At 40.6% G+C, this 25599-nt stretch overlaps 1 protein-coding gene across 1 annotated transcript in view; it reads left to right on the top strand.

The window, feature by feature from the left end:
- Positions 1-17305: 17305 nt before the first annotated feature.
- Positions 17306-25599, top strand: part of GRIN2A (glutamate ionotropic receptor NMDA type subunit 2A) — a 161356-nt gene continuing 153062 nt past the window's right edge. Inside the window, exons 1-2 of the mRNA XM_059861765.1 lie at positions 17306-17701; positions 20222-20644. Coding sequence (XP_059717748.1) covers positions 17684-17701; positions 20222-20644 — 441 coding nt within the window. The 5' untranslated portion in view covers positions 17306-17683. The remainder of the gene's footprint in view (positions 17702-20221; positions 20645-25599) is intronic.

Genomic DNA, 25599 nt, shown 5'->3' with positions numbered 1-25599 from the left:
ATTCTTGAATAAGCAGTGGTGGAAATCTTCACCATTCCCTGTATTGAAATAGGTGAATATCAAAATTCCAAAACCAAGCAACACCCAACCCCCACCCTGGGCCAAAAAAAGAAAAAAAAAATCACATATCTAATAATGACCCAAGTAAGGTATGGCCTGAAAAATACATAAAATCTTGTCTGGAGAAAACACAAGTTGTTTCCTAGAAAGGATGTATAGAAAGCTCAAGGTGTCACATTTCAGTTGTTACTTAGGTGAAATCTATATTGAACTTGAGAAGAAGGTCTGATTTGAAATCCTGATTTGAATACTGCCTCAGATTGTACATAGCAAAAATAGAAGCACTTCTAAGTGGTGTTCCTAGTATTTTTTGGTCTGGCTGGGTATGAAGTGAAGATTTGTGCTCAGGTGTCTCTTGCTTTATCAGTTACTGCAGAGATTCACTGTGGAACCCATAATATTCATGAACCTTCTCCAGACAGTTTGCTTTATTGGTACCTCTCCACACAGGTAAGTGCATCCAAGGGAGAGGAGAAGTCAGCTAGGGAGTAAAATCCTTAGGTAATGCAAATGGATTCCCTTTTGATTTATTACTTGTCCTGTGAATAAAATAGAGAAACTGTCCATCAGTCAGTGGCAGTTTGCTGTGTGTGTTCCTAGCATGGCACAGAAGAAATGCAAATCCAGCTGCAGAATGCTCTGTGGTGTGAATCATGCACCTGGGAAATGCTCAGCACCACCTTTCACTGAAGGGCATCATCCATCTTTCATACTAAAACATTATTTCAGCTGGGACCATAAGGACAGGGTCTTAAATGTAGGGAATTCTTTTAAATTAATTTAGAAAAGCTAAAGAAATCCTTAAAAATTAACTCATTCAGAGCTGGAAAATAAACCTTTGAAAATGCTTTATCTATGTTGTTGTGATGTGTAAGTGGTAATTAGAATGGTTCATTATACCTGTCTCCCAACTGCTTTAGTGGTAAATAGATGTTTTCTAGTGCTGCTGGATCAGGAGTGTGTAAAGCAATCCCAGTTACCTGAACTGACTGCTAACTGTGACATTCATGCTCTGCATGAATGAAAATCTGAGCATTTAAATTTTCAGTATAATTATTTGTCAATGTGGAGAAACCAGATTTTTTTTTTTTTTTTGGTAATAGAACAGTAACTTTTTTTCATTCTGTAAATGACTGGTGAGTCTCAAACAATTAAGCAGAAAAGTCAAGCTCATATTTTGTAATATAGGGTATTGCTATTGATCTTGGCCAGAATTCCTTGCAGGTTGAAGGGCATTAGTCTGTGACTCTGAGTTGGTCTAGTGCCACTGTTGGTGCTGTGAATTAATGCATGCTGTCTGATTTTAAACTTAGTTAGTCTTAAAGGGTTTAGTTGCATTGCCACTTAATTTTGCATGGAATTGGGCTGACAGCCCAAATAATGATAAATGACTTTGGTTGTGTGTTACAGATTGGTCAGAGGGCAACTCCTGATGCAGAATGGGAAGCAAATATGGAAAAAGTCATCTGCAGCTTGTTTGATGTATTTATATTTATTTGTACATTCACTTTATAAATATGTGCTAGAAAAGAAGTTTCTACTTAAGAAAATTCATAAAATGCATGTAACAAATAAATGCAGCACACAGGATGTTGGAGAAAAAGGCAAGAGTGGGATTATACGGAGACTTGCATGAGTCATTAGTGAAGACTAAATGCTTCCTGCCTGTATGGGCTGTGAAGCATGTGGATTTTGATCATTCCTAGGTCCTCCTTTTAAATTATTCTTAGGTCCTCCTTTTTTCTTCTCTTTTCAAATTGTAGATAACTGTTGGTATAGCAAGACAGGAAGCTTTCTCATTTTGCATAATTTGGTTCCAGACTTTGCTACTTTTTTTCATGTTCTGCATGAAGATAAATCATTTTCTTCCAGAGCTCTGAAACTGGGAGCCAGGCTCTGCAGCATTGTGTAAATTGAGGCTTTGAGTCAGAGGCTTTTTATTTTAGGTCAGTAAAGTGTTTTATTTTTTGGGCCATTTACTGTTTCTGGTTGTGAATTTGGAAATGTGGATTATATTTGGTTTTTACTTTTTAAATTAGAGCTGATATTCCCTATGGAAACATTTATTTTCCAGAAGAGCAGCCTTTTGAGAAATTTCCGGTGTGTTCTTTCTGTTATCAATTGAGAAGGGTAGGTAGATACTGAGCCTGGGAGAAGAAAACAAACCAAAAGGAAAATGAAGTTGATTAGCTCATAATAAAAACATGTTAGAGAGTTTGAAAGAAAAGCATCTAAAGTAAACAAAGCAAAAAATGATATTTGAGTGGGAGGTAAGATGCTTCAAGAAGGATGGATGGGTTTTGAGGTTGTAAATCTTGAGAGGGAGGAGTTATTTCATCCAGATATGAAAAAAGGTATGAGTGGTTGGAATAAAAGAAATAAAGAAGATAGAAATGGCTTTTGGCAGGTAATGCTGACTGTTTGTCTGCATTGTGAAAGAATATTCCCTCTTGGCTTTTGGGCAATGCAGCTGTGGGACATGCCCAGCTGAAACACTTTATTGGGCAGTGTTCAGTGGCAGAAATCTCTTCCTCCAACTGCCTGTGCTCAGTGGATTTCATGTGCTCTTATCCTTATTGTTCACAAATGTCACAAAGACATGGGTGAGCTGTTTGGAACAAATAAACAATGAAATCCTGGGAAAGCAGGTTGCCTTACCAGCTTGTTTGTGTCTACAACAGAAGGCCACAGTTGCCTTTGGCAGGTCCACCAGAAATTATCTCTCTTTTTACCCTAAACAGTGGCTCCTATGGGTTTTTCAGAAAATATGAATTCGTTGGACAGAGTCACTCTCCAATTTTTTTTTTTTTTTTTTACAGAATGACATTTTCTGACTTAAAATTTTAAACAACAGAGCAAGTAACATTTAGTAGAACAAATATGTATACTTGAGGGATAAGCAGCAATTTAGTAGTGATTTCAGTGCAACTACCAGAAGGAGAAACAAAATGCAAACAAAAGAATCCCATCCCCCCAGTATGAGTTCTCTGAGTATATGTTTAAGTTGGGAGATGAACATTTTTCAGCCAAGTGAATGGGTGACACATGTTTGCTGCTTGCATTGAGGCTGGAGTGGCAGAATATGTGTTGTCCTGGAAAGGAAAAAGTTTTATTGTTTAATTGTGTTTATCCCTTTTTATCCCTTATCCATAAAGAACATGATGAAAGTAGAAAAGCACAGAAGCACTTCTAGTGCATTGCCAGGCAGCAGGTGTCCCTACTTGGTTATTTATAGAGCACAAGAATGCATATCATGGAAATGGGCTGTGAATGGCCAGTGACCCATCTGTTTTATGTGCTGGGTTTTGGGATTGAGTGTGTGGAAACTGACTTTTTTAGCTGAAGAAATTTATGCTGAAATTTGTGCTTCTGAACAAACTATTAGATAAGTGACTTTCTGCTATCCTTTTAGTTCTGAAAATTAGTCATATGTGGTTTAGGTTTTTTAACAGGAGGCTCTTGCTGTAGACCTTTTCTCATTCCTGCTGAGCAAAGAGATTTCTTCTGGCCCTGAATACATCATTCTGGATTGTAGCTATTTAGCACAGCTGATTTACTGATTTTGCCTGTTTTTTCATTACAAGTCTAGTGGTTTTTGTGTTTGCTCCTTGTCCCTTTTGGTTTCAGATTAGCTTGAAGAAATGTCATTACCTACTTCCCAATACTTTTCTCCCCTCTCTGCATTAATCTGAGCTTGTGTCCCAGAATTGTGGCTGTCACTGAGAATATGTGAGCTCTGAATGCTTGCTTAGAAAAATCCATTTTTTAGGATCTAGGTCAAAAGCTGATTCAAATGCAATAATTTATAATAATGAAACTAGGGCAAAGCAAACAAACAAAAAGCCCTAAATGCAGTTTTTCAAGTATGGGGTGGGGGGGGCGGGGGGGGAATAATCCATTACAAACAAAATGAGTTGAGAACAAATTACCGTTCTTTACCAAATGAAGCTGTACAGACCTTCTCAAGCAGCTTTAAGCCCTGGTTCCTTATGGCTCAGTCTTGCATTTTCAATTTGTGCAGGATGGTGACATCTAGAAATACTGTTACAGCTTTCAAAGAGCAGAAATGAACATGGTAAAGAGAAACTGTCTGACCTCCTTCAGTGTATATTGGTCTGTTATGGTGTCACTACATAAAATGAAAATCTGCTCACTGGTAGAAGAATTTCTTGTGATTGTGCATCACTACAATTAAAAATATTCCTATGTGTTGTAAGTGTCTGTGGTAATCTTATAAATAAACTTATCTTGTGCCCCTTCTGTAATGATGAGGTTATTGCATCTTGGAGTTGCTGATATTATTAGGTCTCTTGAAAGTGTATGTATATGCTGATTAGAATAAAATGTTGAATTTCTTTTCCCTTTGCTTACTTGCTTCAAAATTTGAACTTACTATGGTGACATTGCTCCTGTTGCTCTGAGGTTTTAACATGGAGCTCATTGTCTATTGAAAATCTGTGCAAATGATGCCTTCTCTCCCTGGGATGTAGGATCTGTCATATTAATTCAAACTGTATTTATTGGAGGGATATTTTTGTGATTTTAACTAAGTTCCTTACACAACTAATACATTTTTAAGTGCAATTTTATTTATTCACACTCTCTGATATCAGAGGTAGAGGTTAACATTCCCAGCACTGTCGTGATGGAGAAAAGTGTTTAATACTCAGTGCATAGAGATTGCCCTCTCAGGTGGAAAGGCTTGTAGGATAAATACTATGATGTACTTCCAGTGGTTAACACAATTAATCCTTTCTCTAATCTCCTCAAAATACTTAATGAGGAAGGCAGAGTAGCCTCCTTTGGAGGTGCTGCGATCTTATAGGATCAGCACTTTTCTGGAGAAGTCAGGACAGTAAAAGGGGTACATAAAGAAAAAAGTTTCTAATGTGCTCTACTTATGAGTAGAACTAGGACATACTTTTTTCTGGCCACTTATTTATTCAGTAGATACAGATTTGGGTCAGCCAAAGGTATTATATTGCTATTTAATCCTATTTAAATTGTCCAGTTGTGACATAAATAATTTTGACCTAATGTTTTTGAAACAATGTTATCTTGATCTGATAGGCATTTAAAGGTTAATATCCCAGCATTTCCTTCAAAGTCAAGTTTTAAAGTGTACAAAATTGTTTTCCTATCTTGCACTAACCACTGAACTGAAAATATCCTTCATTTACACAGCGATATTTGCAATGCTTCTTTTGGGGGAAGCTACAAACAATTCAAAGCTTCAAAGTAAATCTGCTTTAATGTGTTTAAAAACATGCAAGATATTCCTTGATGGAAAATAGAACACTTCTATATTATTATGTAATATTATGTAAGGATAAAGAAGCTGAGGAAAAAGGAGACTGACTCATCACCAAGAAAGCTGATGGAAAAACATTTGCTCCTTTTCTCCATTACAAGAGTTTTGTGGATAACTGTATTGAGAGATTGTGAGGTGCTGAAATACAAGTGGGAAACATATCTCTAGTAAGAGACAGTTCCACACATTAATGTTTTCTCTTCTGTCCTGACTTTTGCACAGAGATCACTTTGCTTCTCTGAGCCATACATTTTAAATGTTTTTGTAAAGGCAGGGTAAATGTGGTTCACACTGATTACACATACAGAAATGCTCATCTGCTGGAAGAGAAGGAAGTGATGTAGAAGAGTTAGGAGTTACAGGTTAGGTTCTGGGCAGGTGCTGCACCATCTTTCCCTTCCATTTTGTGCCTTTTCACCTATTTAAAGTGATGGCAATTTTTAGAACTGAGGTGCAAATTCAAACCCAATGAATATAATTCATGGTCCCAGTGCTGAGGCAGTGGGGTAAAGGTGGTTGATAAAAAGATTCTTCTGTTTGTTTTGTCATACAAAGAGTTGGTTCATCACAAATGATGGCACTAACACTTAAAAAAATGTGGAATAGCTGAAGCTTATGTTTCAGTGAGACTCAGCTTGCTTTGGCTGTACCTCAGGTTCTTTTTCAAGGCTTTCTTCAAAATATCATACAGGAAAAAATCACATGAATTTAAAACTTTTATAGAAGAATGAAAATACAAACTCAGGTATGACTTTGGGAATGGCAGCCAAAACCTGAACAATCTTATTCAAGCTCTGTGTGTAGAGGAGAGGGATACTCATGGCATCTCCCTGTTTGCTGTCCCTTGTTTTTCTTTCCCTCCAGAAATTTGCAGGCAGGCTATGACAGTGATGTAATCGTAAACTTTTAAAGACAAAGAAGATACAGCTCTACTTACAAACTTGGAATGCTCTTAGGTGGATGACAAGGGTCAGAGATTATGCCCACAGCCCTCACCAAGTGATTTGAAAAGCATCAGAAGAAATAAAGCAATCCAAATTTGACAAAGTAAAACACTTCAAAACTCCAAGAAGTGCACTGCAATGTTGGTCTCTATCCAGAAAGGGTTTGAGATGTAGTGTCTTACCAGAGTGAGGGGAGGAGGGAAGCATCATGTGTTGTTTGCTTTGTTTGTGTGTGCACTTCAGAGTACTTGGAGGCTGTTCATTGGGCACACATGCTGTGACTGCATGGCTGTTATGTTCTATAAATGTTCCCATGCCCCAGCAGATTGGTCTGGTAAGGACCTAAATCAGGGGATTTCTTCAGTGCTATGATCTGCCTAATTTCTGTTTGCTGCTTACTGTGACTGTGTCTGAAGGGTTAAATGTGCTATTCTTAGCTCTGTTTCTTTGCCTGCTTGTTTCACCTCTGATGCAATGCAGTGCTGGAACTGCAATGCATTGTCAGTTTACATCACATTACACCAGTAACAATTTTTAAATCAGCACGAGGTAATGTGATTTGTTTTCCTTTCCTGTGGTTAGATGTCTACTAAGTAATCAAGACTGCATGCTAATGACTCAAGAGTAGTTACAGATCATACCTTGACAAAGTAATTTGATGTGGACACTATGTGGATAGCTTCTCAAATAGTTTTTGTGCAAACAATATAAATGTAGCTGTGCACTGGAAATCTTCAACCCAGTTTTGAATATAGTTTCTATGCAGAATCAAACTAAAATAACTTGCTTATGCTTAATGTTGCTTTGGATTATTTCATGTAGAATATACTTTATTTTTCAAAATAATGCTGTTGACTAGAATAATCTGTTTTCCTTGTTGTTCTATCCAACTGATTATCTCAAAATAATAGTACAGACAGGGGGAATTTTTCTATATAGTGGCTAGAATTTTTCTCTGAGGACAATATGTCCCAATCATATGTTTGGTATCATTCTGAACTTTCTTTTTTGACAGTTGGACAGAAGCACTAAGAGTTTTTCCTTAGCTCATGCAACAGGATTTAAATGAAGTGTCAAACTAGGAAACATTATAGATGAGTGTTCTAGATCCAACTGAGAAACTGAACAGTTGCAGGCCTGGAATTTAAACTTAGCCTGAGACAATGTTAACTACTTGATTTGAGGGCAATTTAAGGTCTCAGTGAATCATTTCACTGCTGCCTACAGATGTGTAAGAGACTCGAAGAGTGGCATTTACACCACATAGGAATGGAGGAATTCTCACTGTGTGAAATTAGTTCCAATGAATCTATAAGCAACCTGTATGAAAGACAATTTTAACGAGCTTAGTCATCCCTGTGCTGCAGTTGGAAGGCATGGTAACTGCTGAAATGACTGACTGGAGTTCTAAGTTTACCTTTCCTACAGAACAAGGTGCAGGGTGCAGTTGCTCTGTGCTTATGCAAGACTGCTGTTCTTGGGTGACATGCAGCATTTTTTAGGTAATTACCATGGAAGGCAATGTATGGAGTAGCTTTTTGTCCCCTTGAGAGTTTTAACATCCTTTGACTTTTAGACCATCTTTCCATCCATTTTAGGGAGTGGATTATATCCTGCTGTTCCCTTTCCTTTTCTCAGAGGGAGGTCGAACACTGGGATGCTGTTCAGCTTGATAAGAGTAGTCATAGAGGAATTTTGGGATTTAGCCAGAGCTTTAACTATTCAGAAGCTCTTGTGAATGAAGTAAATTACCCTGAGCATATGACACTTCAAGAGGAGCATTTTATACAGTGACGTACTTGATGCTAAGAATAGCCATGACTTCATATGGTTAGATTAACAATCACGTGCTCCAGAGGTGATGGATGTACAGTCCTTCAGGGTGCATGTCCTTCTGCAGGTTGTGCTGGGCTCTCTGGAGTCACTGGAATGTATCTGTGTGTGACACTTGGTAGTGTGTGTATTTAGCTGCTGCAGGGCATGGTTTGAGACATGGCTTTGTAGGTTGAGTCTGCATCTTGGTCTAAGTGAGCAACTGTCAAATCAGACCTTATTTTAAATGGCAAATCAGATTGTTATGACCCATGCCCTTTTCTGCAGGAGTACACAAAAAGTAATTTCAGTATGAGAAATATAAAGGAAACAGTTCCTTTCTGCAGTAAACCCCTTGGTGTGCTTACTCAGTAAAACATTTGCTGAGTTTATAGATGATTAATCATTTGTCTTTTAAAGAAGAAATTTATAACTTTTTTTGTCTTTCTTTTAGAAATTGACTACTTCATACTATAATGTTTATAATGTTGTCATTATAAACATTGTGTGTGTGTGTTTATTCCTCACATTTATAAAATTAACTTATTTGGAAAACAATCTGAGAAAATACTATTCACTTCTCCCTAGAAACTGAGCTTTATTCCTGCCTATGCTTTCCTCTCAGCAGTCTAAGTGCCTTAATTGATCATCTTGATATGAGGTTTAACTCAGCAGTTGATTGAACTTCAGGGAGTAAAATACACTTTTGTTTACTAAACTGCTGTTCTGCTGGTGAAGACATTGGACCTGCCAAAGCTCCACTGCATTGAGTTAGCAATTCAGAGACAAAACATAGGTGTAGATCAAGGTAAGATGCAAATTATCTCAAAGCTTTTAAGAGAAATATGGAGGCTTAGCATGTGTTGAAAGTATCAAACCTTCCTGGACCTAGTCTGGTTGGTTGGATAAAAGAAAAATTATTAGTTACCCAACAATCTAGCCTGATGTGATGGGGTATATTTAGGGTATATACATTACGTGGTGTACATGACAAAATAGACGTACAGTTTGAGACGTACAGTTTTGCATGTACATGATTTGGGTGATCTATTAAGGAATAGAAGTCTTTGTCATTCAGAAGATAGCTGGGTGTTCTTTTTTTCTTCAGAGTATGCCACACTAAGATTCTTGGAGGGCATTTCTCTTGGGGGTCTCTCTATCCTCCTGTAGTCTCTTCAGTAATACTGAAGTTGGAATTGCCTGTGTAAGTGATGATGGTGATGTTTTAATGACTCTAAATCAGTAGAACTGGCTATGATAAACAGCAAAGGATTGTCAGCATCAGGGAATTCTGTCTTTTTCAAATACCATAGTGTTTATCAGGGCATGGAACTGGAGTAAGTGAAACAGATGTTCTAGATGACTTAATATGAATATCTGTAAATGTTTTGCAGCTGTGCATGCTGATGACTGGTGGAGCTAATAAAGGTTTGCAGAAGGTAAAGCACCAACAGAATCTCTATCAATTATAGGAAGATGTTTTCAAAATAATGAAGGGTTAAAATGACCTGCTTAACCTCCACTCCATGCCCCCTGTCTGAAAACTGAGCCCAAGCCTAGCTCAGAGCATTAAGACATCCCTGTCCCATCCCCAAACATGGGATTGTTGAGAAAAAAAAATCACCCCTTTCAACCTTATAACTTACTCCTGGAGTAAACAGCCAGTCTAGGAATTACTGTTATTAAAAAAAACATTTTGTTCAACTGGGGTAAGAATGAAAGCTGAAATTTCTGCAAACAGTAAACACAGAGTCTATTTTTCATTTTGTTTTTGAACCTTGAAGTGTTTGGGATGAAGAGCTCTTTCACCTGTGTTCAAGGATGAATGCTGATAACCAGCAGAGATGAAAAGTCAGCTGGTAAAAAATATGTTTTAAGTTTTCAGAACTTGCATCACAGAAAACTTGGAACCATGAAACAAATCTGTGAGCTAGGATAACAGTGAGATCACTAAGGCTAAGTGACTATTTAACACTTGGGGTGAATACAAACACAGTGTGTTTTGAAATTTTTAAAAGAATATAGATATTGTATTCAGCATCTGCTCCGTGGGATACTGCATAAGAAAATGCTGTTTGTCCTGAAAATACTAACATTTTTTGGATTTTAGTAGAAGATTCTGTGTAAAGGTGAAGGCAATACAAGATAAACACAGCTGGAGTAGCTCCTGAACCCTTGTCCAGTGTTGTGTACCTTGGAAGAGGGCACTGCTCCCACTCAGCAAGGCAGTCTCAAAAGGAAGTCTTATCTTTTTGGTTATCTTCCATCGTTTTAGCTTTCTGGCTAAAATCAAGAAAGCAAGAAATCTGTCTGATCTTTGCAGATGAAAGATCTGGCAGGCTTTAAACTGGAGCAATATTCTTGTTCCTACATATATCACAGTTATTTTGGAGTCTGTATGATAGAAAGGACTGGTGGGAACAGAAATAGTTGTGTGAGGGTAGATAGCACACAGCCGTCTGCTGAGTGGGATTACACTTAATTGGCTTATAAAAATTAAGCAATTATATTCCAGAAAGTGGCTCTGGGACTGATTTTTTTCAATAAGTTGGTGAAATAACTTCAGATGCTTATACTTTTTAGATGATTCATATATACAATTGTTGCTTAAAAACCCCTAATCCTGCATGTGCTTGAGTGTTGCTGAATGTTTGTAATGTATGTATTTGGTCAGGTGAAACAAAACAGGATATTTATAGTTCAAAATATATACTTGAGCATATACTTTACTGTCTCATGAGTTTCAGAAGTTTAATACTTGTGTTGATATATCAGATCTTGTTTAGCAGATGGTATTTAAAAAAGTAGTTGATCTCAATGCAAAGAATGTCATTAATGTAAGCCTGGGTTTAATTTGTATCTATTTAAGTTGCTCTAATGAAGTCACATTTATGAAGTCAATCCAGTAACTCATAGAAGGCTCATTATTTGGAAAAAATAACTTTTTTTTGCTTTTTAAGTTTCTTAATGGCTATTATAAAGCTCATCAGAGAGGATGCATGTACATGCATAAAAATTTAAAATGCATTTAGGCATTTATAGTCAAATACCAAAACAACACAAATCTTAGTGCAAGTTACTTATGTCACTGAATGTGGGTGGAATTGTCTTGAATGTTGACCTGGCTTGGAAAGATCAGAGAGCAGCAACACTGCCAGCCAAGTCTGCAGTCAGTATCTTCCTCCCAGGGGTCACTGAGGCTCCTACCTATAGGATCCACTTAATCTCAGCCTCTGAACTTGAATTCTTTCTCAAAGCAACTTTGAATATATTCTGTGACACCTGGAGAACCAGGAGCTTCCCAGTTCTTGACCTCTCTTTTCAGAATTCATGCAGGAATTATTTTCTTTTGTCCCATTAGGACAAGAGAGGAGGGAAGAATAGGATTCTCGACAGTAACTTTTTTGGGAAAATACCTCTTTAAACCTGTGTCTTTTGGCTGTAAAGAAAGCACCACAAACAAAAGGTATGCCTCCTCCTAAGGATTAATTGCAGGAGTAACCTTGCAAGTAGACAAGAGTTTAGAAACCTGAAAAAAACCATTGAATTCTTGCTTCTTCCATCCAATTTGACCTCCCACTCCTACAAAGCAGAAGCCAGTTCTTCTAGGTTTCAGAGCTGCCCATCAATCAGACAAGAGTTTAGAAGGAGGTGAAACTGCATTTGCTTTTCTTGGAAGACATTTCAGAACTATGGTAATTGGATATGGATATCAGTTCCTAGAAATGTGGTCACCTGGGTAAGCTAAGCCTGCATTTTAGGTAGGAGACAAATGTGTTTTAATATGTTATTTTATTTAAAAAGCCCCTTTGTCTTGCTCATTGTTTCCACCAGTGAGATTAAGTCAAAGTTTGAAAATACAGTCAAATGAAACTAATTAAATCTGCTAGTAATCACAGTCATGATTATTATCACTGCAGCCTGGAATCCTCCTTGGGCAGGGAAAAGCAAGAGGCGTTCTTTCTACAGAAAGATAAAAATGGGATTCCTTTGGAGCAAGAGCAGATAAAATGCAGGACCTAGAAGCACCATGATAATTGCACTTTAAAGAAAGCTCATACTCAAGTGGCTCAATAGCATTCCTGCACATGAACAAAAGCCATGTAGCCTGTGTGGCAGAAATAGGTGACAGAAGGCTCTGACTCATCATGTGGAACTGTAATTTAAGTTCAAGGGGGATTTTTCTATCTTGGATCTATTCCTACTGGCTCAGATGTCTCATAAGCCTTTAGCACCTAGTTTCAATAGAGCCAGTGCCTACAACTGAGAGATGGGTTGGATGCAGGGAGCAAAATACTACTCATCTTAAAAATATCTTCCAGCTAGAGCTGAGGTAACTTTGTGCTGATAAGAAGCTTCCACTGACCTTTACTAAATTTGATTTTCTAGATTTAGAAAAGTCTCAACTCCTTAAGAATTTGCTTAGTGAAGCACTGAGAAGCAGATGCAGTGTAGGCATCTTGGTGCTTCCCACTCAGTACAACTTTCTTTTAGCAAACAAGTTCTGCCAATGAACAATGTGTGAGGGGTCACTGCTGGCTCTTATCAGTCATAAGTAGCAATTTCTTTATGTTAAAACAAATTTTATATATAAAATAACATAATATTCCATGAAACTTTGTTTTACAAGTAGTACTAATATTGGTAAAGACAAGTTTTTAAAGATTCATAGTGTATTTTTCTAATTATTTTCAAACTTTACTAGTCTGTCCAGCCCCTTGAATACCTAACACATGAGTATTGTTTCATCAAAAGATCAAAATTATAGTACTCTGTAACTTCAACCAATTTTTGGTAAACATCTGAAAATATACATCACCTATATACACAGGGGCCTTTTTAGGTATATAAAATCTTGGTAAAGGTAGATAAAGGTAGACCATCTCAAATGTGGGAGCACATAGATGCTCCAAGTGAGGCAAGAGCAAAACTGCTGCTGTCATTATACACTTCCAAAATCTCAGCATCCTTCAGGCAGACTAACACAAGGCAGTAACTGCTTGGCTGGGAGGCTCATAGTGCTTTCCACAACAGATCCACGAGGCAGATTTGTATGGCTCAGGGTGACTGAAGAGGAGGCTTCAAATGGCATTTTGAAAATTTCTGGTTTGTAAAGGCTTACCACTTTAGTGACTAAATTCAGTGAGGATTAGGAGATCATATTTTGGCCCTAAATAAATAGTGGCAAATTTTGACTGTTCCTTTACTGCTGTAGGCATGAATGAATAAGCTGTACTGGCCATGCAAGTGGTCAGGTGTTTCCTTGGGTGTTCCAGGAAGATTTTATTAGGAAATATACAAATATTTCCTAATTTCTGATGGGGGTGTGCAGCTTGGGAAGAAGAGAAGCAGTCTTAAACTAGTATTTACCTGATTCAGTTCGCTGAAGTCCAGGCCTTGTGCAGGCAGTTCAGTGTGTGATGGGATTGGTACTGACACACGGCTGCATTGCTGGGACACAGATCTTCGTTAATAGAGCTGCCTTAATTAAAAGCACAGAGTTCATTATGAAATTCTGTTTTGACCCTTAGAGTTAGATTTGAATATAAAAGAATCCTCTTGGGAGCTGCACAGAAGAGTTTGGAAATACACCTGAAGATAAATTTGATATGGGAAATTGATTACAAAAGAGGCAGACAGCAAATCCTGGTGAATCCTGAATAGCTCTGATAGTCAGAGTGAGGTGGAAAGGACCAATTCTGGCTGAGCAGTCCCTGGGGGGTTCCCTCCTTGCTGGGGTTGTTTCTAGAGAAACTGAAGTGCTGTAATAGCCTCAAGCTCCACTCAGTGATGTTGCCTCCTCTTTTTTTCCATAGCAGCTAGCTCATGTCCTTTGCACAACTGAGAGTAGCTCAAGGCCATCATTTCATGCATGACTTGGTAAATTGTGCAAGAAAGAGCACTGCCAAATGAGGAGCTATGCCAGTTTTCAATAAGAGGGCCATCTGTGACAAAATGTTTTAGCAAGTTTGAAAACAATTGAGTTCTATCCCATTTTTACTTTGATTTCATTTAGCATGTAAGTAACTTTGCAGCCTCCCAAGAGTAAATTTATGTTACTGTATCCTTGTTTGCTCTGCATTAAGTTTTTGTTGAGTCAAGTGGCTTCATTTCAGACCTGATACCGTGTGGTACTGAAAAAGGATTTTGCATCAATGTGACTTTTGATTCCTTTTGGACAAATTTGTCAGAGTAGGTGAAATTCAGATATTTCTGAAAGATAATAACCACATAAATAAATTCTTAGTAGTTACAGCAAAAGTAACTAAATGTAAAAGTATTTTATTGCTGGAATTAAAACATTTTTAAATTTGGAAAGAATTCCAAGTAAGCTTCTCTCCTTTAACTCAGCCTGTAATATCTCATTACCATTTTGTTTCATGAAATTTAAGAAGTTGTTGCAATGGAATTTTCACTTAGCAAGGATTATTGAGGAAATCTGACATTTGTTTGAGATCTCTCAAATTGTCTTAGTCTTGCAAAGAAGACTATAAAGAAGATTACCTCTATTGCTAGTAGAGGGGCAATAATGGGGCTCTAATATAGTATTTTTTAAACTAATTTTGGTGTAATGAGAAGAGTTGGTTAATAAGAAGAGTTTCAGTTTTTTAAATTACATGGTTATACATCGCTTACTTTATTTAAGTGTGCTTCCTAAAAGCAAGAGGAAAATTAGAGTTGTTTTCTGTAATCTGGAGGTTTAATTTGATTTTTAGCTGTCTAACATTTAGAGGTTAAGAATCTTTCAGCTGGTTGAGTAAAGCAAATAGAGAGAAATTAGTGTCACTCACTGAGGAGTAAGAGACAGAAATCTGCCTTGTGCCAGCCCAGAAATCTGCCTTGTGCCAGCCCATCAGACCCTGCCTTGGAAACATTGCTGCTGTACCTGGCAATTTGGCTGCTTGTTTCTGTTGGCAAGTGCTCTCTGCAACAGGTCATGTTCAGAAAGAGGAAACCTTTCTTAATTTGATGTTATTTTAGAAGGGACAGAGTATGAAAAAAGTTCCTGACCTTTAAATACGTGTTTATGTAGGAGGCAGGCCTGGTAAAGAAACTTCAGGTGGGAAATATCCTCAGAATGCACGATTCCAAACTTCTTGAACTTGTGTTGTAGCTGCTTTTAGAAAAGTGCAGAGCTGCTCATGTGGAGAAGGCAATCATTTAGGGGTAAATCCACCTTCCTCCCAGAATAAGTGTTGTCCATGAAGATGCTCAGTGCCCCATGGCAGGGGTGTTAGTGTTTGTTACAGTGCTTTTAAAACTGCAAATATACCTAGAGATAGAGTGTGAATATCTATTAAAGAAGCAGTCTTAATTTTGCAGCATTTGCTCAATTCTGTAGGCAGTAATCTGCTTGAATTTGGTGAAGCTTTTGGGAAGACTGGGTATGTATTGCCAAGATTAATCCCACTGTGTTTGCACAAAATTTTAATATGCTCTATTCTAATTCTAATTTGTAAACTTGGACTGTTTTTATCATGATATTTCACAAAATTTTATGAGAGTAATTGAGGAAAAATATTTTTCCTCAATTATAATGCTAAATATAAATAACGCTAAACTATTTCTATATTTGGATTAATAAAAATCATATAGCTCTGAAGTTAGAAAATGTGGGTATTTCTTGTATTGGTCTTTCACACCATTAGACTCAGGGTATTGCACACTATGTATATTGTACACTAAGTATTTCTCAAAAACACCATGGGCCTTTTTATATTTTAAACACAGGCTAATGTTAGAGCTGCAATTTTTCACCATTGTGAATTTCACTTGCATTTGAGGACTTTGAATCTGTTTTTGCTGCTGTTCCAGTAAATCTCCTGAATGATAACACTGAAATAACCCTTACACAAGGATGGAACTGCAACCTCATCTCCAGCAACCGTGACAAACATCACTATAATATTTACAGGGGGAAAATGTTCATCCAGGGTGAAATGCAGAGATGCATTAAAACATCAAACATGAAAAAAAAAAGAAGGCAGTTGAAACTGCTTAATTGCTTTGCTTAGAAAGACTACTGTAATGTCTGAGGAAGTAATCCCTAAATAAGTTAGGAGGTGAGATCTTTCAAAGGAGGGAAAAACCCAGGCACAAACCTATCAGGGAATTCAATGAATGACACTGTCAAGAGCAGTAAAGCTGATGTGCTGTTAAATGTCTTTGGGAGAGATTTCTTGGTGTTCTGTATCTTAATACAGTGGATAGCAAACTTCAGAGGGTGAACATTTGGCATTATCCTATTTGAACCCAAAAGTCTCCTCTGGCACAGAAGTGGGGGGTCTGTCAGAACGTGTGGCTTTGCCTTACTCTGAAGTATTCAGTGTGGGAATGAACATGGCTGTAAAGGATGGAGCATGGAGGAGGCCATCCCTCTGTGGTACTTAGCTGGCACATTCATTTGTGCTAAACCAAATAACTTGTGGCAGCTGGAGCAGAATGGTGGAAAGGAAAAAGCAGGAGAGCAGCGGAGTGAGGGAGTAGACACAGCAGTGAGTGGTGTAGGGAGGTTGAGGTGGGCTGTGGTGTAGGCAGGGAGGCAAGAATTGCTCTGAGGCCAGGTGGGTCTGACATCAGGGCTGTGAGAGGGGAATGGGAGATGGGGAAGCAGGCTCCAGGCTTTGAAATGGGGGATGTCGAAAGGAGGATGGAGCAGCAGGGATGCGCAGATGGAGCCAACTTCTACAGAGCTTTTTTGTGATATTTGGCTGCTGTCTGGAGCTTATAGGGCTGCTTTTAGTGTGTAAGCTGCTGCTCCACATTCATTCCCCTGAGCCCCACGGCAGGGATTTCTGCTTGACAGCCCCTGCATCAAGGGAAAGGAGAACACTCTGGGGTTTCTCGGTCTACCAACCTTTGGCCAGGGATGTTGCTGCGGGGAGAGCGCCGGAGTTTGCCGCTCCTGTGCCCCAAACCCGGCGTTCTCGCCGTTCCCCCAGATCTGACACCCCCTCCCCCGATTGCCTGCGTCTGACTCATTCGCTGGTGCTTGTGCAAGCAGAGCGGGGGGGTGGGGTGGGGGAGAAGCCTTCAAAGTATCCAGAGCGGCTGCTCTGGCTTTGACAGGGCGGCCGTGAGCTGCGCCCCTGCAAGGGCGGCGGTGCCGGGGGCGGCGGAGCGGAGCGCGCCGGGCGCAGCCCGCAGCGTCGCGCAGGCGGCCCCGGGTGGAGCCCGCCGCACCTCCCGGAGCCCGTGCCGCCAGTCCCCGCCGCTTCCAGGGAGCCGAGAGCAGCGCAGGGGCTCCGCGCCTGCCGTCCTGGGGAACTGCTGCGGCAATATTGCGATTTAAAATAAGGGAAGAGAGAAGAAGAAGAAAAAAAGATGAAGATGCTTAAATGCCTCCTGCCAAAAGTAAAGAGCGAATCTCAGTTGCAATGGCTCTGCTAAAACTTGATCATGCGGGATTTCAAGCGATAAAGAGCTGCCGGGGGGCTATTTACTGCGGTGGGAACAAGTTGCAGGATGAAATCCAGGCGTTAAGGGACCTATTTTCCACTTCACTGTTCGCAAAGGAATCTACTGAGATGACTTTGAGGATCTTTAAACTGGAACTATGTGGAGGGAGAATGCAGTAAGTACCGCCTGGTGGGGAGCCCGGATCGCGCCTAGCTCCGGGGCAGGGGCCCAGCCCGGGCACAGCACAGAGAGCTCCCGGCTCTCGGTGCCGGCTCCCGCCGGCCGGGGCTGCGCTCCGAGTTCCCCGGCAGCACCGAGGGCGAGTTAGGGGATGACGGCTGCTTTGCCCGCCGCGCCAGCGTCCTACATAGAGCTGGGGTTGCCTGAAGAACTGCCTTCATGCATATTTACTGGGAATTGTGAATGAAAAAAACCGAGGCATTCGCGCTTTCCGTGGCGTGCTCTGCTTTAGTGTCTCCCTGGGTTTGTTTTTGGTAAATTGGCAATGAATTGGTTCTGTTTCAGGAGCGAAAAATAGCTTTATCCCACTCCGCTTTAGCTGTGCTCCAGGTTATGCTTGTTTTGAACCTGCCAAGAAAACTCCTGCCCCTGCTCATATTAATTAATTTGCTTCTAGCTGCGCTTTCCAGGTTGGATGTCTCTTCCCTTAGCGCTCAAACCCGTCCATCTCACTTGGAAGCAAACGGGCAGCTGGGAGCTCAGGATTTTCCTGACCTGGATAAGATGAGGGACGTATCCCGGACGGCTGAGGGCTCACGGAGCTGCTTTTAGCAAAGAGCTGAAATCTAAGTGAAGGGAGGAACTTTTGAGTGTAGTCACTTTATTTCCGCTCACATACCACATGCGATCGAAGTGTATTTTTTTTTTCTCCTGTCAAATCTGCAACCTTACTAACGGCTTCTCCTCGTCTCCTCTTGTACACCCGCTGTCCCATCCTGTCCCCGCCGTGTCCAGCCCCCCCTTGCCTGTCTCCCTGTCCACGTAGCTGCCCTCCCGGGATGCGATGTCGCTCGCAGGCTGCGGCGGGGATTACGCGTGCGGCCAGCGGTGCGAAGGCGACTCCTGAGCCCGGGCAGCGAGGGACGCGACATGCCCGCGGTCGCGACATGTCCTGCAGCGACACCGACAGCAGCACCGGCACCTCCGGCAGCCGCCGCCGCTCCGTCTCCTGAGGCGCTGGGTACGTGCGGCCCGCGCCCGCACGGGGGCGCCCTCGCGCCGCGGCCGGCCCGCCGGGGCGCGCTCCCGGGACCCAGCGAGCCGTGCCCGCGGGGGGCTCGGAGCGCTCGGAGCGGGGGGCTCGGGGGGCCCCGAGCCTTCCTCGGGCTCGGGGGGCCCCGAGCCTTCCTCGGGCTCGGGGGGAAGCCGGGGCAGTTCGGTCTGCTGTTCTACGGCCCTCTGTGTGCCGGCGGGAGCCCGGCCCGCAGTGAATCAGGCGGCGCTATGTGTAGTTAAATGCTCTGTGGAGTGCTCGTCCCCTTGTGTGCCCCGAAAGGAGGTGGCGATGCTGCAAGCCCGTGTCTGGCTGTGTGTGTCAGCAGCAGACGGCTGTGACTGAGGATGGAGATAGGGCTGGCAGGATGAGAGGGGAGATGTGAAAAATGCCACCCCTGATTGCACAGCCCCGCTTGTGTGCTCTGCATGACGCTCTGCAACAAGCTTGGCTTTATGTGGCACAGGGACTCCCTTCCTGCAGCTAGCAGAGAGCCATTTATGGGGGTGGAAATCCCCCGGGGCACAGAAACAGGGGGAGATCTTGCCGAGTCAGAGCTGCTCTCCTTCTCCCTCCTTCAGATAGTTCGGATCCCTTCTGTGGCTCATCTCTCTCCCCATCCTACCTCGTATAGACTGAATATAGATTCAGCCCCCTACAGAGATTCAGTGAAGACATGAGGTAACCGATGCAGTGATGCTCGTTTATGGAACACGCTCCCCTTCAACACTAGGGACAGCTTTGTGTCCAAGATCAGCAGTTCTGAGATGCTCAAGTTCTGAATGCTGCATGAGAGGACAGAAAAGAATTAAGACAGAATATTGTGCTTTTGAATCTGTTCCAGAAATGCAGTAGGATTCCTTAAGCAGTGGCTGCCTAGGAGGGATCTTCAGAAATAAAACAGCATGGGTTTGGGATGCTGTGAGGTGTATGGAGTGTGTGGACTGGGGTTTCCAGCAGACCTCTGGCTCACTTCTCTCATTTTAGGCTAAAATACCCAAATACTCTGGTAAAATACTAAAATACTCTCTCTGTTAGACTGTGACTAAAGTTTAAATAGATGTCCAGGATGAAGGAAAATATTCTGGATGGAGAAAGATTTCTTTTACCTGTTTTATCACAGCAAGGTTAAAGAGAAAGATGATAATGTCTCTTTTTTAAATTATGTCAGTCATTTTAATTTTATTGGCTATCCAGGAAGAATGTTAATGGGTCTGTTCTTTGAACTTCTGCTACAGTTTTTGCCTTACTCGTGGAAGGCCAGCTGTAATACTGTCATCAAGCCAAGTTTATGATAAGATATAAGAGGCTTGACTTGGAACTAAGGTGAAGGATGCATTATAAAAAGCTGCTAAAGTTTGCATTATGCCCAGAAGCTTTCTGTTTAAAACCTTCTTTGAAGATATGCAGTATATATATTTTTCTCTACTTTCTTCTTATACATTGTGATCGCTTTTACAGGGGATAAAGCTGGCAAAGATGAGGAAAATTGGCTGTGCTCTCCTGGTACTCCAAGCTCTTCTGGCACCTTTGGATCTTGTTCGTGGAGCAGAGAAAAATTATCCCATCCTGAACATTGCAGTGATTCTGGGAAGGACCAAGTACATAACAGAGAGAGATATCAGAGCTCTCTGGACCAGGGAAATGTCAGCAGACCTGACTGTTGATATCAATGTCGTGACTCTTCTTGTGAACCAGACTGACCCTAAGAGCATCATAACACATGTTTGTGACTTGATGTCAGGGACCAAGATCCATGGAGTGGTTTTTGGAGATGACACTGATCAGGAGGCAGTAGCTCAGATTTTGGATTTTATTTCATCTCAGACTTCTATTCCAATTCTTGGGATTCATGGCGGGGCCTCCATGATAATGGCAGATAAGGTAGGAAAATTTATTAAGAGCTCTTGCTATTCTAATGTACTTCATTTTATTGGTCTCTTTCATGAATAATTGCTACAAGCAGTTAAAAAATATGCTCTTAATTGTCTCCCTGTACTTAAAAAAAGAAAAAAAAATGCATAATGATGTGGCTCATCAAATATTAAGAAATATTTTGGGGTTCATGCCTGAAACGCAACTTTCTAACTCTATCAAAGCAGCCCTAATGAGTTATTATTCTCCAGCACATGGAATGATGGTCAGTTAAAAAACTTTAATAGTTAATATGATCAATACATGTAAAAACAGCCTCCTAATAGTAGGTTCATCAAATGATTTTGAGGATAAGATGTAAAACTGTAAGCAGATGTTCTGTGGTGCTCATGAGAAATAGCAAGCAATAGACCTGAGTGTGTCTGGGTGCAACAGTAATAATCGGACAATAATAAGCCAGAATTTAGTGATCCACTACAGTATCTGAATTAAGTAGTCATGCACACTTGAACCACTGCATTCCAAGAATTTATTGAATGAGATTTTTTCTAACTGGATAGTTCTACTTTACTACTGTCGTTCATGAAAATCCAGCAAGGGACTGTCTGAAATCTGGAGATAATGGTAAATGGTCTTGTTGGAAAACATATTTTTATGTAATCTGTTGTGAGACTGGAACAGCAAAAGTGACTCATGTCTCAAGTTCCTTAAGGTTGTAAGGGTTTTTTTTTTTTTTTTTTTGGCACTGCAGCATTGATTTTGAGAGGTAATCCCTCCTGAAACAGGCACTCAGTGCAGGGCTCAGCTCTGCTGGGGACTCTGCCTCACCTGGAACTCAGAGGAGCTCCCAGTGTGTGTGAGAGAGGAGAGCTCAGAGAGAGTGCAGATGTTGGAAGTCAGCACTTAAGCATCTTTAATGTGAATTGTAACTTATTTCCTGGTATTTCCATGCTTAAGGGCTCTTTATTCATTGATTATTATTTTTTTCTTACGAGTGACTTTTGAATAGTAAAGGGCTCTCTGAACACATCTGAAAAGGAAGTGGTCCAGATATATTATTTTGTGAAGTAAGGGGGGAAAAGAAGCAGCGTTAATTATGACTGAGGAATCAGCTCTGAATTTTGGAAACTTTTTGCCTCTGGAATAGACTTTTTTCCATTGGGATAAGAGGTCTGTTTCTCTTGGTGTTTTGAATAATCTTCCTTTAGAACTTGTCATACAAGGGGAGGACAATAAGTGCTGAATTATAGCAGAGATCCTATAACAATAGCTTTGACATCTTGATTTATACAGAAAGATCATTGCAGTCAATGCTGCTATCTTAAATGCAATTGCAGGGACCAAATTACAGAGGCAGTTGTTTCATGTGCTTTTAAATTAGAGTGCAGATTTACTTGTCTTTTAAAGCTGGGTTTATATGTATTTAGTGCTTCTATTTGGTACATATTTCACTTAACTGTGTCTGCCAGTGTAAGAACACTTGATCTCAGCCAGGGCTAAGTGCTGAAACACTGGAAGAAATTCTTACAGAATCATCTTCACTCTTGGTAGCAGATGCAGGATTATACTGATACAGATCTATTTTTACTTTTATGTAAGAGCCTCTAGAAAATTAAATAGTCTATTTTTTTTTTGTCTCAGTAAATTATTACTATTTTCACTGTATGCTAATATTATCATTATTGTATCACTGTCTTTTATTTTAGGGGTTATCAAAGTTTTATTAGCAAACTTTCCTGCTGAAATTTATCTTCTAAGATTACCATCTGGGAAATCAAAATTGTCTTTTGTGTGTTAAAACAATCTAACAGAGCAGTCTTCGGTAGCTTGAATTGGCTGAAGGAATTGTTTGTTCATGTAACTAATATTGCCTTAATATTCAGCCTGACCTTTGCAACGTGCAGTGTCTTGCAATGGGGTTTGGAACATCTCAGTAATGAGACTTGCAGGTGTCACTCAATTAACCATTCATTTAGGAATGAATTCCTTGGAGATGAAGTTGAAATTCACAGTGCTGTCATAAAGGCGGGGAGATGAAATCTGAGGGAGAAGGATTGGAAATGTGAAATCTTCCAAGTCACTGTCAGGATTTTAGCTGGCACACATAGGTGTTGGCTGACTTGTGAAGATTATTTTAAGTCTTCTGCTTTGTCTCATGCATTGAGATGCCTGGCTGTGCAAAAGGTGCCTGGTCCCACTCCTGCTTGTGGATGTAGTGCTCTGGCACTCTAATAAGGCCATTTCATTGATGTCCTTATCCTGTGAGTTCTGTGCCAGGTGGTTGTTATGTGATGCTGAACTCAACTAAACTGAGGGCACAGGAATGGGAGCTCATTTATAATGCTCTATACTGCTGAGGACTTCACTGAATGACTCAGAGGAGACAAGCTACCATATTCTCTGTGGCTAATAAATACTATGTCAATGTGAATCTTGACTGAAGACCCTTATCTGAAAAAAAAAAAAAAGTTGTTTTATATTTCTAAGAATGAGGTATGGTCACATTTGGAGTTTGCAGTGATAAATGCAGGACATACAGCTTTTGAAGCACTGTGTCCCTGTCTGAACATCTGGGGTGAGTGGTGTGTTGTCTAGACTGCCTCCTTTGCCAGTCCAGCTCGGCTTCAGTTTGCTCAGTTTGCCTGCACCATCTGAGGAGAGATTTTGTATGGTTCAGACATGGAAAATAGACAGGTCAACCAAACCAGAATATTTTCTGAACCTTATTGATCCATTTTCACCTGACATCAGCTGTCCAAACACTACCAACAAACCAATGGGACACCTGGGGGTTTATGGCACTTACCTGATCCTGACTGTGCTGCAGAGATATCCTTTGGGCAGTGCCACATGCTCTGCTCCAGCAGATTCTATCCCCTGCTCTTGACAGGAGCTCCCCTCCCAATGAACTGCTCCTTGGCTTTGGTCCCCAGTTCTGCCACGCACTTCAAACATATTCAGATGTGTGGGACAATCTACTGAAACAAGATGAAAATTGTCTGGGGCATCTGTGCCAGCCTGCTGTGCATCAGCATCTCTTGGAGGACGCTGAAAACAGGCTGGCTCTTTATTCATCTTGTGTCTCTTGACATTTGAGACATCTCAAAACAACATTGCTTAGGAACTGTTTTCTGGCTTGAGCATTTGGTTTCAAACATAGTTACCTTTGTTTCACCACATGCTATGATAATAATGGTAGTATTTGTGATACTTCTTTTTTTTTTTTAACAGAACATCATGATTAGTTCTGTGTCAATGCTAAAAGACTTACTTCTTCACATGTGGGAAAATTATCCCTACGTATTGTAAATATGTCCAGGAATATTTAGTGTCTTTGAACCATACTGCTATTGCCTATTGCAAACCTAAATGTTTGCAGAAGCCTTTCTGAAAGTCATAATTTGAGGCATTTTATTGTTGTGGAAGCACTCACAGTTATAACATAGTCAAGAAGTGTTAAGGGCGAGGGTAATTTTCCAGAAGGGCTACGAAAAAGTGATACTTCTTGAAACAGATCTGGAAATGTTATGCAAAATAACTGCTTTTCCAAAAGGGAAGTGCTGTACATTATTGCATAATGATTCTGTGAGAGCCCTGGAGATTAGACCGGGTTGCTGGAGGTTGTCTAACCCAGCCCTTGCTCTCTGACAGAGCTAATACCGAAATCAGATCATCCAGTCAAGATTTGAGTATCTCCCTGGAAGTAGATACCACAGCCTCTCTGGGCAATCTGTCTCAGTAATTAACATCTCTCACCATGCAAATATTTTTCTTTTATCTCATTAGAGTTTCCCTTGATACCACAGGCTTTTGTTCTTTTGCTGTGAATCCGAGTCCAGCTCTTTCAGTGCCATTGCAAGCTGCAGTTACAGCACTCCTTACCTGTCGCTTTCCTGGGTAAAAGGTTCCTTCAGCCCTTGCACTTGCAAGTCCTTTGGACTTCCTTGAATACATTGGTGTCTTGTACGGGGAGACCCCAAATAAGACAGGGGACTGCAGTTACGAAAGGGAGCACTGCTGACTCATGTTCAGCCCATCCCCTGGCCCCCGTGCACTGGAGCACTGCCGGACAGCTCATCAACAAGGCATCTAATTGCTAATGAAAACTGAGTGAAACTGTACTTTGAAATCTTTCGTTCCTTTGGTGGTGATTTTTTAGGTACTTTAGTGAAATAGCTGCAGATGTTTGCATTACTTGTCATTTTCACCTCATTACAGGTATAGCTGGAATTGCTTTGTTTTAGCTCATTTGAGAAGCACAAAACTGTGCTGTGCTTGTGCAGGCCAGAGCTCTAAGCAGCCGTGATCAGAGCCTTCTCAGCCTCCTGGCTCGGAGCATTTATGCTCCCTTATCTGTATGTGACTTAGATGTTAAAGTTCCTCCACACATCCTCCAGCTTTGCCAAATGTCTCCATGGCCCAGGGATTCTCTAAAGGACCAAAAAGGTTCAAAAGCCACACTTAACTTTTGTACTATGTGTAAGTGTGCTTCAACTCCTAATGCTTTCAACAGTGTTTGATGTAGTAGAAATTTGTTGTAATTTGTTTTTTATTGTAGAATCTTTTCTGGAGGTCATACTACATGGAATGTACTCATTAATTCATGTGTCTGCCATATGCATACGTAGATTTCTGTCCAGCCTGTTTAGTTGGCTTGTAAAAGCAGTTCTGTATTTCATTGTAGAAAATTGTAAATTTAAGATTTTCTATAATAGCAGCTCTTCATTCCCCCCCCCTTACTGATGGCTGATGTGTATGGCACTATGTGTCTGAGCATGATATTCATGTTGGTTTTGTTACTGTTTGGAAGATTAAACCACAGGTTAATAAATACTTTGGTGCAAAAATAGCAGTATTCATATAACTGCTCTTGCAGGTCTAGACATAGTAGCTTGCACTACTACATAGTCTGTTGCACACAATATTTCCAGCTTCTGACTAATTTAAAGAAGCAATTGAATTTG

The sequence above is a fragment of the Haemorhous mexicanus genome, chromosome 17 (genome assembly GCF_027477595.1).
Source record: "Haemorhous mexicanus isolate bHaeMex1 chromosome 17, bHaeMex1.pri, whole genome shotgun sequence".
NCBI lineage: Eukaryota > Metazoa > Chordata > Aves > Passeriformes > Fringillidae > Haemorhous > Haemorhous mexicanus.
The sequence above is the reverse complement of the archived record's forward strand: the minus strand, read 5'-3'. Positions and strand labels throughout refer to the sequence as shown.